Below are 12,702 nucleotides of genomic sequence, written 5' to 3'. Positions count from 1 at the left end.
TACCTTCTTAAAGGCAGAGCAGGCTTTTCATTCTCGGTGCTGTCAAACAACAGTGTCTTAAAAAGTCAGCTTCCCCAGCCCCCTGGAAGCACGTTTCTCTGCCGTCTGGTGCTTCATGGGTCATCTGATTCTCTTCCAGTCATGATCACCATCCTATATAACCTTGTCTGTTTCCTGGAGGAGCAAGGACTTGTCCATGAGCAACAGAGCAAGCTAGTCTTCAATTGTGCTATGGAGTCGGTTTAGTTTCCTGTGTCAAGGCGGGAGCAGTGAATGCACCTGTAGCTCCGCCCATGTTCTGGAAGACTCTTGCTGGGGCTTAGCCTCCTTCACTCATCTCTCAATCAATATGACTCTCACTTCATGTTCAAAAAGCACCAAAGAGGAGAAGAAAAGGCAGCTGTCGGTTAGGTTATATACAGGATTTATTTGGTATCTTCAAAAACCAATCGAGAAAATTTTCCACTCGCTGATTTTAGCTGAGCCACCAAGAAAACAAGAAAATCCTTCTGCAAAATTTTCAATCAGATGATATTATCTCAAGACGTGAAGCGTGAAACCTGGATTACAATAGCTGGCCAACCAGAATGTAGTGTCTACACAAACTACAAATAAATAAATAAATAAGTAAAAAGTATAACATATGAAATTTGTTTAAAAACAGGGTAGGTACTGTCTGGAATTTAACAATGTATTAATAATGTGCTGAGATAACAAAGATAACTCTAAACGGAACTATTAAAAAGGAAAACATCCCATTTGGCAATATGGGCAAACATTATTTATTAGCTTTTGAAAACACATTTTGAGGGCTGAGCATATAGCATATATATTTTGAGGTACAATGCTTGTCTGGAATGCTCAAAACCTGGGGCTCGATCTCCAGTTCTGTGAGAGGAAGGCATCAAACTTTAACAGTAAATCATTGAGGATTAACTGTCTTCCTAATATAACTAACAGGTTTTCCATAGATTTGTTAAATCTTTATTTTGGGGAATGACCTCGTTACAGAATTAAATTTGTTTAAAGAACATAAAAATTCGATGTTCTGCAGGTCTGCGCTGAGCTTTTCTTTTTAACTACATGTACATTTGAGACAATGATGACTTGACTAGAAAGAATTCGAAATGATTTGTGAGGGTCTATCGCCACTGTGAGCTAAAGGGAAGTGGCAGGCTTCTCGTCCACTGTAGGCGCTGAAATCCACCAGGGCGCACAGCAAGCACGGCCATAAATTACCCTCCACCTACAGGCACCACGTGCACCAGGACCTGTCTGTGCACACATGGAGAGGGGCCCAGTGGGCCTCTGTTGCCTCTTCATTTGATCAATGGGACAGCAGCAAACATGACACAAGCAGAGACATCCAAGTGTCATGCTCTGGGATTTGTCCCACGGTATGACAACTGCACACTGCTACGGGAAAGCAACACATGGATGGAGAAGGCTACCACCTTGCCCCCCAGTCTCACCTCACCCAGGTCAAAGGCAGGCACATGCGTGAAACCTGATTCAAATCCCAAATGAAAAGACTCTGCCAGGCGAGTCACTTCCACCTAATGGAATAAAAAGCTAAAACAAAGTGTGTGCCGCTTGTTTTGCTTCAAACCATTAAGTTTCGGTGACACTTTAGCAACAAGTCTTGAATATTCCCAGCTACAGCTTTTTACTGTTTACAGACTGTTCCTGTCATTAAGTAGTGACGTGTTCATGAGTGTGTCTGTCAGCACTCACCCACCGACCACACTCTACGCCTCAGCCCTGTTTCCCAACTCTTCTAGCTTTGCAATAATAACTTAGAGGGCAGACCACAAAGAGCAGACAGCATGCGCACACAACCCTGACAGTCTGTATAAAATTTAAAGTCTAGATCCTGAGAGCACCCTTTATATTTATTATATAACCTTGCAAACAGAATGATTTTAGAATCCTTACGTAATAGTGGGTATAAGTTATTATTTGTTATAAGTTTTTAACACTATAATAAATATTTATTTATTATTAATAATATTATTAATTATTATTAATTTATATTAATTGTATATAATTTTGGTCACACATGCACAGGTAGAGGGCGCGACTACAGGCTGCAGAGCCTCAAGAGATCTCCATATTAGTGAAATACCTAAAGACCAGAGGGCGTAGCCAATTAATATAATTTATATACAATTAATATAATATTAATTTATATAATTTATTATTAATAATAAATAAATATTTATTTATTATTATTAAACTTATTATTATAAGTTTTTAACACAGCACATGAAACCTTCAGCTACCCCCAAATCCCACCTTTTCATAAATGCTATCTCCCACAGAAATGGTCTTTTTAAAGGATAAATATGAAACCTCTAAGGCTATTTAGTGAGAGCAAATGTTAACCAAAGGCCTGAAGCTTATGTTTAAGGTTACATTTAAATGCTGTGACTTGGTTGTCTTCCAGCACAATGAGAAAACAGTGCAATCTGGTTAGTAATGTGTGGAGACACAGTGTGTAAGTATTTTGTCGGTCTTGGCCTTCAGTACCTCTGAACCCCTGACATTTCCTTAGTGATAGAAGTGTCCTCAATATCCATCTTAATGGATGGTTCAGTGCAGGCTCTTATATGATGCAAAAGGGGGTGGGCTATGAGAAGACCTTGTCTCCGTGACACCGCAGGGCATCAGGCCAACTTCCAACCTCCAAGGGAAGGGATGGAAGCCTACACAGTGACACCCCACCTCAAAACTGCAAGCCCAAAGTTCCAGTGGGCTTCCAGATTGTTGATACACACAATGTATTAAAAAGGCAGCAAGTCCTGAGGATGTGGAGATTCTGCATTTGGGGCTCTCCCTCTCCCTCTATCCAAATCTATCCAACAGATCTTGATATCTAGTTTATAATAGAAGCAGTTTAGTAGAAGGCTTTGCTGAGCAGGGCAGTGGTGGCGCACGCCTTTAATCCCAGCACTTGGGAGGCAGAGGCAGGTGGATTTCTAAGTTTGAGGCCAGCCTGGTCTACAGAGTGAGTTCCAGGACAGCCAGGGCTACAGAGAAACCCTGTCTCTAAAAACCAAAAAAAAAAAAAAAAAAAAAGGCCTTGCTGAGTCCTTCCAGTCAGTCAGTCAGTTTTCAAACCCAAGGAAGAAGTTGGGACTTGTAGTTAGCTGGCCAGAAGTGCAGATGATTTGGAGACACAGATGTTTGAAGTGAGGGGGATTCTGTGAAGAACTCTGTTTATCTTAGAAATATGTCCTACCTTCACGTGGGTCAGAAATAAACTATACATAATAAAAAGCCAAGAAAGCCCCGTCAACACATCAGGAGCCGGAGGCTCAAAAGTTATCACAGCTGTAGTCACGTGTGGGGCAGTGGGCTGTGAGAGGCAGCTGGGTACCTGGTCTAGCACAGGCCTTGAACCCCGGACCCTAATGAGGCCTTGCTCCTGGGCCCTGGTTCCTTTCACTTATCCACAGCCCCTCCCAAAGAAAGGTTTGTGGCCTTTGGTCACACATGCACAGGTAGAGGGTGTGACTACAGGCTGCAGAGCCTCAAGAGATCTCCATATTAATGAGATATCTAAAGGCCAGAGGGTGTAGCCAATTAAGCATTCCTTCCCAGACCTTCCTCCTACTTGCAAAAGGTATTTAACCTCAGGCCCACCCTGAGGACACAGGGTACAGCTTCACCCACTTTCTGCCATGACAATAAACCTTTTAAAACCATGGACTTCCTCTCCTACTTGGGGCCCATGGGGGACCGTGGAGACAGTCTTAGCCATCTCCCGCAGAGGACTTCTCTATGTTCCAGCCACAGAGGCCTGCCAACTCAAGCAAGCTAGCCAAGCCAGCCATGACCCAGCCAAGAGAGCTGCTGTGACCAAGAGTCTCATCCACCCTGCGGGGCACTGCTGGAGCTTCTCCCCCTCATTCCTCTCAGCTCTGGGCATGTCCAGCCCATATGCCACCCCCATCTCAGTCTTTCTGCAGTCTCCCAGCAGTGCCTGTGTGCCCAAAGACTGAGACTACCTCCCACCAGCCGCTTGGCCCAGAGACCCCCAACCCAAGAGCTCTGCACCCGCGGGGTCTCAGACTGAGATCTCCCCACACCCAGAGTAGAGCTCAGTGGCTTCTCATAGCCCAGCATCTGCCCTGGCGCCCTCAGGGAGTAAACTCAGTCAAATTCCCACACTTCTGCCCCCCTGAGCCGCCTAGGGCGGCAGACATGCAGAACCCACAACTCAGCCCAACAGAACCCACGCCCACACACAGGCACTGCAGACCCACAGTCACTCATGAGCTTGAAAGAAAAAAAAAAAAATGCAACAAAGTCAACAGAGGAACTGGCAGGGACAGCAGAGCCACGTCAGGCGGGCTGCAGCCCATGTGCATAAGCTGGGGACCTTCACCCACATAGCAGCTACCCGCTAACACAGGCCACATGCTAAGTCACTGCACTAAGTACTACAAATAATGTATAATAAGATAGCAAGATCGGAGTCCCCACTCAGGGCCTTGGAGATCAGATTAGGAAGTTACACCATCAGTACTTGCATGCATCCTACCCAGGAACTGGAGAATATGTAGTTTTAAAGAGGTTTGTCAATGACAGAAATTCAGATTAAAACCTTGTGATGGTTTGTATATGTTCATCCCAGGGAGTGGCACTATTAGAAGGTGTGACCTTGTTGGAGTAGGTGTGTCACTGTGGGTGTGGGCTTTAAGACCCTCATCCTAGCTGCCTGGAGGCCAGTATTTTCCTAGCAGCCTTCAAATGAAGATGTAGAACTCTCAGCTCCTCCTGCACCATGCCTGCCTGGATGCTGCCATACTCCTGACTTGATGATAATGGACTGAACCTCTGAACCTGTAAGCCAGCCCCAATTAAATGTTGTCCTTTATAAGACTTGCCGTGGTCATGGTGTCTGTTCACAGCAGTAAAACCCAAACTAAGACAAACCTGACTTTACTTTCAGCATATTCTAGCAGGTACCTAATATTAAATTAAACATTACACATATTTGATTCTTGAATTTGACAGCTACAACTCAAATCAAATTCTTACAGTCATTTGCTTCCTCTAAACTAGCGAAAATATTTCTAAAACCTCATGACAATTTTTTCCAAAACAAAGAAAAAAAGCAAAAAACTGTAATCATCAAGTCACCAGACATGACAAGGTGACGCTGGATTTTAAAGAATTTAAACATATTACCATCAGGGTTCAAAGTCCATTCCAACTTAATAGTAAATGCTACAACTTTCAATTGGTTGTGTTTCAGAACTCTGAAAGTTTTTACAAAAGATAAGTTTGCAGTTGTTTTAAACATAAAATGCTCTAAATCGTCTTTGTAAACAGTGGCCACTCGACAGAGTAAGTCCCTTACCTGTAGCTGTCTAGCTGCACCAGGAAGCGGACAATGTCCCGGTGAGCCCTCAGCACCAGCAGTTCAGTGTAGGGGTTCTGACCTTGGTCCTCTCCTATTGTCTGCAAAGCAGCTTTCTTGTAATGAAAAAAAAAAAAAAAAAAACCACCATAAACATAAAATGATTTTTAACCACACAGTATTCATGCAAGAACAAAAGATTTTAGAAGTCACAAGAGAGATTATGCTCTAATGCTAACACATACAGGTTCCTACAATATAAGGTAGATAATTTACCAGTTCTAAATGGAAGTATTTTTCTTACCAAAACCTTTAGTGTTTTCAAACCGCAATAAACTTGTAAACAGTAAACTTTATTTTGTTGAGTCTCAATAAACCTGACTTTAAAACTACTGGGCCAATCAACTTAATTATTTTAGGAGTGTTTCTCAATCAAAATTTGTTAGAGACCAAGGAGCTAGCTCAGCAGGCAAGGACACTTGTCACTAAGCCAGATGACCTGAGTCCCATCCCTGGGCCCTCATGATGGAAGGAAAGGAACCGACCCCTAAAGGTTTTCATGTACATTCTCTCTCACACACATACACATACATGCATACATACATATATACACACATGCACTCACAGGGTACACACACATGCATATGCATACTAACATGCAAACATATGGGCACTTTCACATGCATAAACATACTCTCACACACACATACATACATACTTACACACATGTAAACACAATACTTTCAGAAACACATATGAAAACACAGATGCATACGCTCAAACAAACACATGTGCACTCCTACACATAAACACACACACACACACACACACACACACACGCTTTGTTAGAAACAAAGCTGCAGACTAAATGAATCAAACATGGACAACAGCAGCCCAGTGCAAGCACTCAGAAGTCTGCTCTAAGGATTAAATACAGTAATGAAACCAGACTCATGTGTCCAACTGTGGGCCACACGGCTGATGACACAGTTCCAGCATGCAGAGTCCTCTCTGGAAGGCAGCACAGCAGACTCCGAGCTAACGACACACACCGTGTAACTTAACTCTGCAGGATAAGTCTTAACTGACCCTGTTTCTGGAGACAAACTCGGAATAATTTCCCATAAGAAGCTTTGTTCTTAACCAAGGTTTCCGAAGTCTGACAAGCGACAGTTGGGACTACGTTGCTCCCAAGCCTTCTCCTGGGTGTTAGAGTACTCAGCAGCGTCCTTCACACACTGCCCCGTCACACCTACCCTCGGCCAACAGTAGACACTGTCATATCCTCTGGGGACAGAATTACCTCAGGATAGAGACTCACTCAGACTGGAAGGCTGACTATAATTCATAATGTAATCTCTCGTACATTAGGGGAAACACCACTGCTCATACTATACATACTCAAGGCAGTTACACAATCGAAGTACTCTTGCGTGAAAAAAAAAAAAAATGTAAGAATCAGCATGCATTAATGCTTTCTGGGAAAGCCCATCCCACGGTGACGACGGTTTTACCTTTATCTGGTCTCCTTTCTAGCTGTCACTCAATTATGGAAACTTTCCCACAAGTGAGAGTTTACCAGGTATGACAGAACTGGTTAATAAAAACATTATACTAACTAAATAAGCAGAGAGTCATATGTATGTTACGTGTCCATTCAATAATCCACAATTCTTCCATAACCTGAAGGACTTCAAAATTATATGAAATAAGTTATTAAACACACACACACACACACACAGTGTCAATGTCAAAGCTATGAGGAATTTAAAACTGCGAAGTTTGCAATAATTTTAACTGTAAAATGCTTCCTATGAGGAAGAAAACGTAACAACACAACTTGTTTCGTGTGGCACATGAAATAAGTTTCAGATTTCAACATTTTTAAGGTGACAAAATTATTTTTTCAAGGTGACAATGAGACCATACTAAAAAAAAAAAACCAGAAATCATTTTCTCAGTTAGCTTCTCAGAAAGCAACTAGTTAAATTCACATTCCTTAAGCAAATGCCAGTCCAGGCTGAGAAGACTTCAGATAAATCAAGAGTGGTAGTCACACCCCTGCTGGTCTGTAGTTAAATCCCACTTTCTGAACAGAGGCAGGGCGATCTCTCCCCCACCTCCCAGCAGCTGCTTCCGGCGCTCGCCGCAGGCCCCGCCCCCGGCCCCGCCCCCGGCCCCGCCCCCAGCCCCGCCCCGCCCCCGGCCCCGCGCCCATTACCTCGGCCAGGCCCTGCGGCTCGCGGCCTCCTCCGATCAGCCAGCGCAGCATCGGGCCGGGGCGTCCGCGGCCCACGGAGCGAGGGTCGCCGCGCCGCAGACGCTGGAGCTGCGGCCGAGTGAGCCTGGGGCTAGGCAGCGGGAAAACAGAAGTCTAATTCGGGAGCCCGCACGGAAGGCCGCGGCGGCAGCGGAGGCGGAGGCGGAGGTTCCGCGTCCCTAGTGAGCACGCGCGTGGGCGCCGCGCGGTTGGCGCAAGAGCTCAGGTCGCTCGGGCGCCCCCTGGTGGGCGTGCGCTGCGGCCATCTCGCCGCAGGACCTGCGCTTGCCTAAATCCAGTGTAGTGCCCCTTGAACTCTTGCCTTCCCAAGTGCCAGATGGGGAAGGTGTTCCCGCAGTAGACTTCTGCTCCTAGACGAATCTAGTGGCGCTCTTGCACACCAAATGAGCAGCCGACGTTGTGTGCTACAGCCCAAGTACTGTGTCAGCGCTGCCTGCGGAAAGGGCTCATCGTAACCCTAACGCCTCCCTTTTTACAGACCAAGAAACGGAAGCGCTTAAAGATTGAGTAATGTGTCTAAAGATAAAAGCCAGTAGGTAGCCATGATGGAATCAAGACCTACTCGGTAAACTTCAAAACCGGTTCTTATGTATTCCAAAACAGGAAGTATACAAGGGGATCTGTTCCCTGGCTATGTTGGAACCCCGGACTCTGTATGCTGCTGGACCACTGAGCAGCATTTTCTAGCCCCAAACATTCTATGTCAGCCTCTGAATTTTCTTAATAGTTAGAGGACTGGTTATACAAATTGGCTTCGTATCAAAAATTACCTAGTTGCTTTTGAGAATGTAGAGGAAAAGCAACCTGGTTTGTGCATAGAAATCAAGGCTTGGGGAACGTTCATTGGGTGATCCTCTGGAGTAGCAACACTTGAGAATTACTGTTCTAATATTTGTTACATACAAGTAAGTGTATTTGTAAAATTTCTCACATGTACTTGTATATGTGTTTATTAGGTTCAAAAGAGGCTACTTGAAGTAAATTCCTGTGGGGACTGTCCCATCCAGTGAATATATAGGATATGGATATACTAAGTAAGATGCAATAAAGAATCACAAAAACTACTGCCTTCTAGGGACAAGCAGAAAGGCTCAGGCAAAAATAAGACTGGGCTACATGTTCCACTCAGAGATAGTAGATGTGAGAAACTGTTCAAGTTGTCAGGACTCTGAGAGCTAATGTGATCATTCCTATTCATTCTGAGTACACTATGCCATAGAACACGCCCCAAACTCTGTTGCTTTTTGCATCTCTGTGACCCAAAGAGATGACTTAAGGGGAGGGAAAGGCTGTTGAGTTTATGGTTTCAAAGGGCCATCACAGTGGGGAGGGAGGGCACACTAGTGCACAGTAGCTTCACTCCACTGCCTCGATCCTGTTCCCCATTTATCCAACACAGGTCCCCGGCCCACAGATCTGCCAGAGTGAAGGCAGATTTTTCTCCACAGTTAATTCTCTCTAGAAACAGTCTCAAAGATGTGCCTAGAAGTGTACCTGTCTCTCTTACATCATTGTAAATCCAGTCAAGATGACAAGTTAGATTGACAGTCATACTACGCACATCAGGTAAAGGTTATATACCCAACAAGAGACCCTAGCCCCCAAGAAAAGGAAGTCTTGCATTCAGTGAAAGAAAGCTCCAAACAACAGAGTTTCAGTTCTAGGAGTACCTTCCAACGAGGCAGCATGGTTGTCCTGCTGAAGAATTAACCTGATGTTGCAGTGTCTCCAAGGGCCTGTCCACTTCCACATTAGCCAAATCTCAGGACATTCTGCCTGCCCTTGAGAGCACTGAGGAGGATTAACACTCCCTCCTTGGTGAGGAAGGAACTCTATAAAAGATTTGCTACCATGGTGTCTGGGAAGCCAGAGGAGTAGGACTTGCCAGGCACTTGACCCTCTACCTAGGGAACAATTATGACAGCAGAGGCATTCAGAAGGCACTATTAGGAATTCCAGAGTCTGTTTAAAGCTCTTTGTCTTCCAGGAGAAAAGTGGCCCTGTAAAGGCCAGCCCCGGAGGCTTCCATCGGACACAACAGCAGTATCTTCTCTGCTTCCCATTCTTCCCACTGAAGAGGCAGATATTTAGGGACTGGGATATATCACGGCAACCATACACATGAGGGAATTTAGGAAAAATTTATTACGTATACCCAAGGAAAGCACAGACTCAAAAAGGCCCAAGAAAGACTTAAGCTTTTCCCTCAGGTTAATCCCTGGAATAGAGACAAACTTTAGCAGTGATTTCAAAACAAGTTAACATAATATTCAGATGTCCAGTTTCAACCAAAACCGAGACTCAGAAGCATATGAAGAAACAGGAAGGTGTGGACTATTTGAGGAACAAATCTGGCTGGGTAGACAGCTCTGCCAGGAAAGGGTTTGTTTTGCAAGCACGAACACTTGAGACTTCAGTGTGATCCCCAGAACCCTTGTTAGGGAAAAAAAAAAAAAAAGCAGAGTGCAGTGGCATGTACTGGAACCCCAGTACCTGGGGGGCCAAAGACAGGCAAATGCCTGGGACTCCATGACATTGCTTATGTTGAAAGTTCCAAGCATGTAAGAAGAAGCTTCAGTAACTGTAGGTGCTGGCAAATTGGAAAGTCTGTTACACTTACTTAAAATATTCATTCTTACACCCTTTTTGCTCTAGAACCACTTCTGGTACCAAAATCTGTATTAGTCAGGGTTTGCTAGAGAAGTGGCTTGCAGGTTATGGTCAGATGATTCCATCTGGAAACGAGGCAAAGAGCAAGTGCTTCCTTCTTCCATGTCTTTTATATACAGGCTGCCCCCAAAAGGTGTGACCCAGATTTAAGGTTCCTCCCATTTCAAAAGATCGGGATATAGGATGGGTCTTCTCACTTCAAATGATTCATTCAAGAAAAATCCCTCACAGGTGTGCCCAGCCCCTTGTTGAATTCCAAATGTGTTCAAGTTGACAACCAAGAATGGCCATCACAATGGTATGGCAAGTCTTGTCCTAGTCACTAAACAAAAAGAAATCAAACAAGTTCAATTGGAAAGGAGAGACACCATCATTGGGATCATAAGCATATGATTCAACACACAGAAAACCCCAGAGAATCTGCAAGAACTTACAAGTGCAACAAAGTTGCAGAGTCCAAGATTGACACAAAATATAGCTGTGTTGCTATAAATTAGCAACAAACAACCTTACAAGGAAATCAAGGAAGCAACTCTGTTTACAACAGCACACTTAGGAATAAATACATAATTAATTTAACCCAGGATGTGAAACACTATGCATTGAATACTACAAAACACTGCTGAATTTGATGATATTCAAATTCATACATGCCAATTATATGAAGTCTCAAATAGCCAAAGAAATCTTGAAAAAGAAATTCTAAGACTCATACAATTCAAAAATTGGCAAAAAAAAAAAAAAAAAAAACAAAAACAAAAACGTGAATAGACATGACCTCAATGATAAGCACATGAAAGGAAACTACACATCAGTCTTCAGAGAAACAGAAATCAAAGCAACAGAATACCACTTCACACATACAGAATGACTACGCTTTAAAGACAGGAAAATACCAAGTGTTGGGGATATGTGGAGTGACTGGGTCCTTACACAGTTCTGGCAAAAATGCAAAACAGAGAAGTAAAATAAAAGTAGTTTGGCAATTCTTCAAGAAGTTAAATACACAACTACCATATGATCCAGTAGTCTCGCAAGCAGACAGGAAGCCAGAACAAATACTTGTGCATCAAGGTTAATAACAACGTCATTCACAGCAACTGAATTGTGGAACAACCCAAGGCCCATCAAAGCTGAGTGAATAAATGGAATGTGGGATATACATTTAAGTAAGGATATGTTTTGCCACAAAAATGAGTGAAATTTTTTATATGCTACAATATTGACTTTGAAAATAATATGCTCTGAAATGTCAATAAAATAAAATAATATGCTACCTAAAATATGCTAGTCCTATGACAAACACTGTATGATTGATTCTACCTGAAATAGTGGAAGGTAACTCAGGGGGGACAGAAAAAAGAATAGTGGTTATGAAGGACAAGGATAAGGGAGGTTCTTATTTAAGGACTACACAGTGTATATATTAATGATTAAAATAATTGTGTATAGATGGTTTTAATTGTTACACAACACAGGATATTTAATACCATTTAACTACATGCCAGTAAGTGATTTAAATGCTAATATTGCATATATACTTTACTACAGTGAAGAAACAAACATGCATTTTGTAAAATATCAGTTATCTCTAAGTGTGATTTTATTTCTGGGTTCTGGAAATAGAACCACATTAGGAGGTAACTGATATTTTACAAAGGTGCGAAGGCAGTCTGAAGAAAAATGTATTTGTGTTTTCAACAAAAACTGCTAGAACAATTAGATCACCATATCCAAATAAATGGAATTCAACATATATCTCACTTTATATCCAAAATTCAAGATGTATTGTTGACATAAATGTAAAACCAGCGTCTATATACTTCTGGAATAAAGCATGCTGGCACACTTTTGTGACTTGGAGTTAGATGAAGATTTCTTAAATATGACCTCAACAGTACAATTCATAAAAGGAAAAAAGATAAATTATGCATCCAAAAAATTAGCATATCTCTTCTTTCAAAAACAGTGCTAGAATAAAATAATGAGTCTTGGAGCATAGAAAATATTTGCAAGTCATTTGACTGAGCTACACACAACTTGTATCTAATGTACATTTTAAACAAACTTAGTAAAGACCCGTTTCTGGGGTGGGATGGATGGAATGCATACTGTCCTTTCTTTCCAGGTAAACTACAAACATTACAGAATTGATGTCTGATGGTGTTATGCCCTAAGGGTGCAGAACAAGGTGAACTGGGGAACGCTGGAGTTCACAACAGTATCAAGTCAGCACTTCTGTCCTCCTCCGGTAAGTTCCCAGCCTGAATGGAACACAGATTCAGACCTTGAAGCAAGCACTGTGGTGCAGACACAGCTAGATGTAGGAACAGCTTTGTCTGGCTGGTGGCGCTGAAAAAGGAATCCATAAAGCTCAGAGAGA

General features: G+C 42.9%; 1 protein-coding gene across 3 annotated transcripts in view; it reads right to left on the bottom strand.

The window, feature by feature from the left end:
- Wdr41 (WD repeat domain 41) overlaps positions 1–7,954 on the bottom strand; it is a 58,634-nt gene extending 50,680 nt beyond the window's left edge. Inside the window, exons 1-2 of one of the 3 annotated variants that reach the window (XM_076927190.1) lie at positions 7,590–7,954; positions 5,369–5,484 (exon numbers count right to left, since the gene is read on the bottom strand). In XM_076927190.1, the coding sequence (XP_076783305.1) occupies positions 5,369–5,484; positions 7,590–7,640 (167 nt within the window). In that variant the 5' untranslated portion in view covers positions 7,641–7,954. Of the gene's footprint in view, positions 1–5,368; positions 5,485–6,457; positions 6,595–7,589 lie in introns of those variants that run through there. The other 2 variants (XM_076927193.1, XM_076927191.1) reach the window with 2 other exon arrangements.
- Between the last annotated feature and the right edge of the window lie 4,748 nt (positions 7,955–12,702).

Source organism: Arvicanthis niloticus, chromosome 29 (genome assembly GCF_011762505.2).
Source record: "Arvicanthis niloticus isolate mArvNil1 chromosome 29, mArvNil1.pat.X, whole genome shotgun sequence".
Classification (NCBI taxonomy): domain Eukaryota; kingdom Metazoa; phylum Chordata; class Mammalia; order Rodentia; family Muridae; genus Arvicanthis; species Arvicanthis niloticus.
The sequence above is the reverse complement of the archived record's forward strand: the minus strand, read 5'-3'. Positions and strand labels throughout refer to the sequence as shown.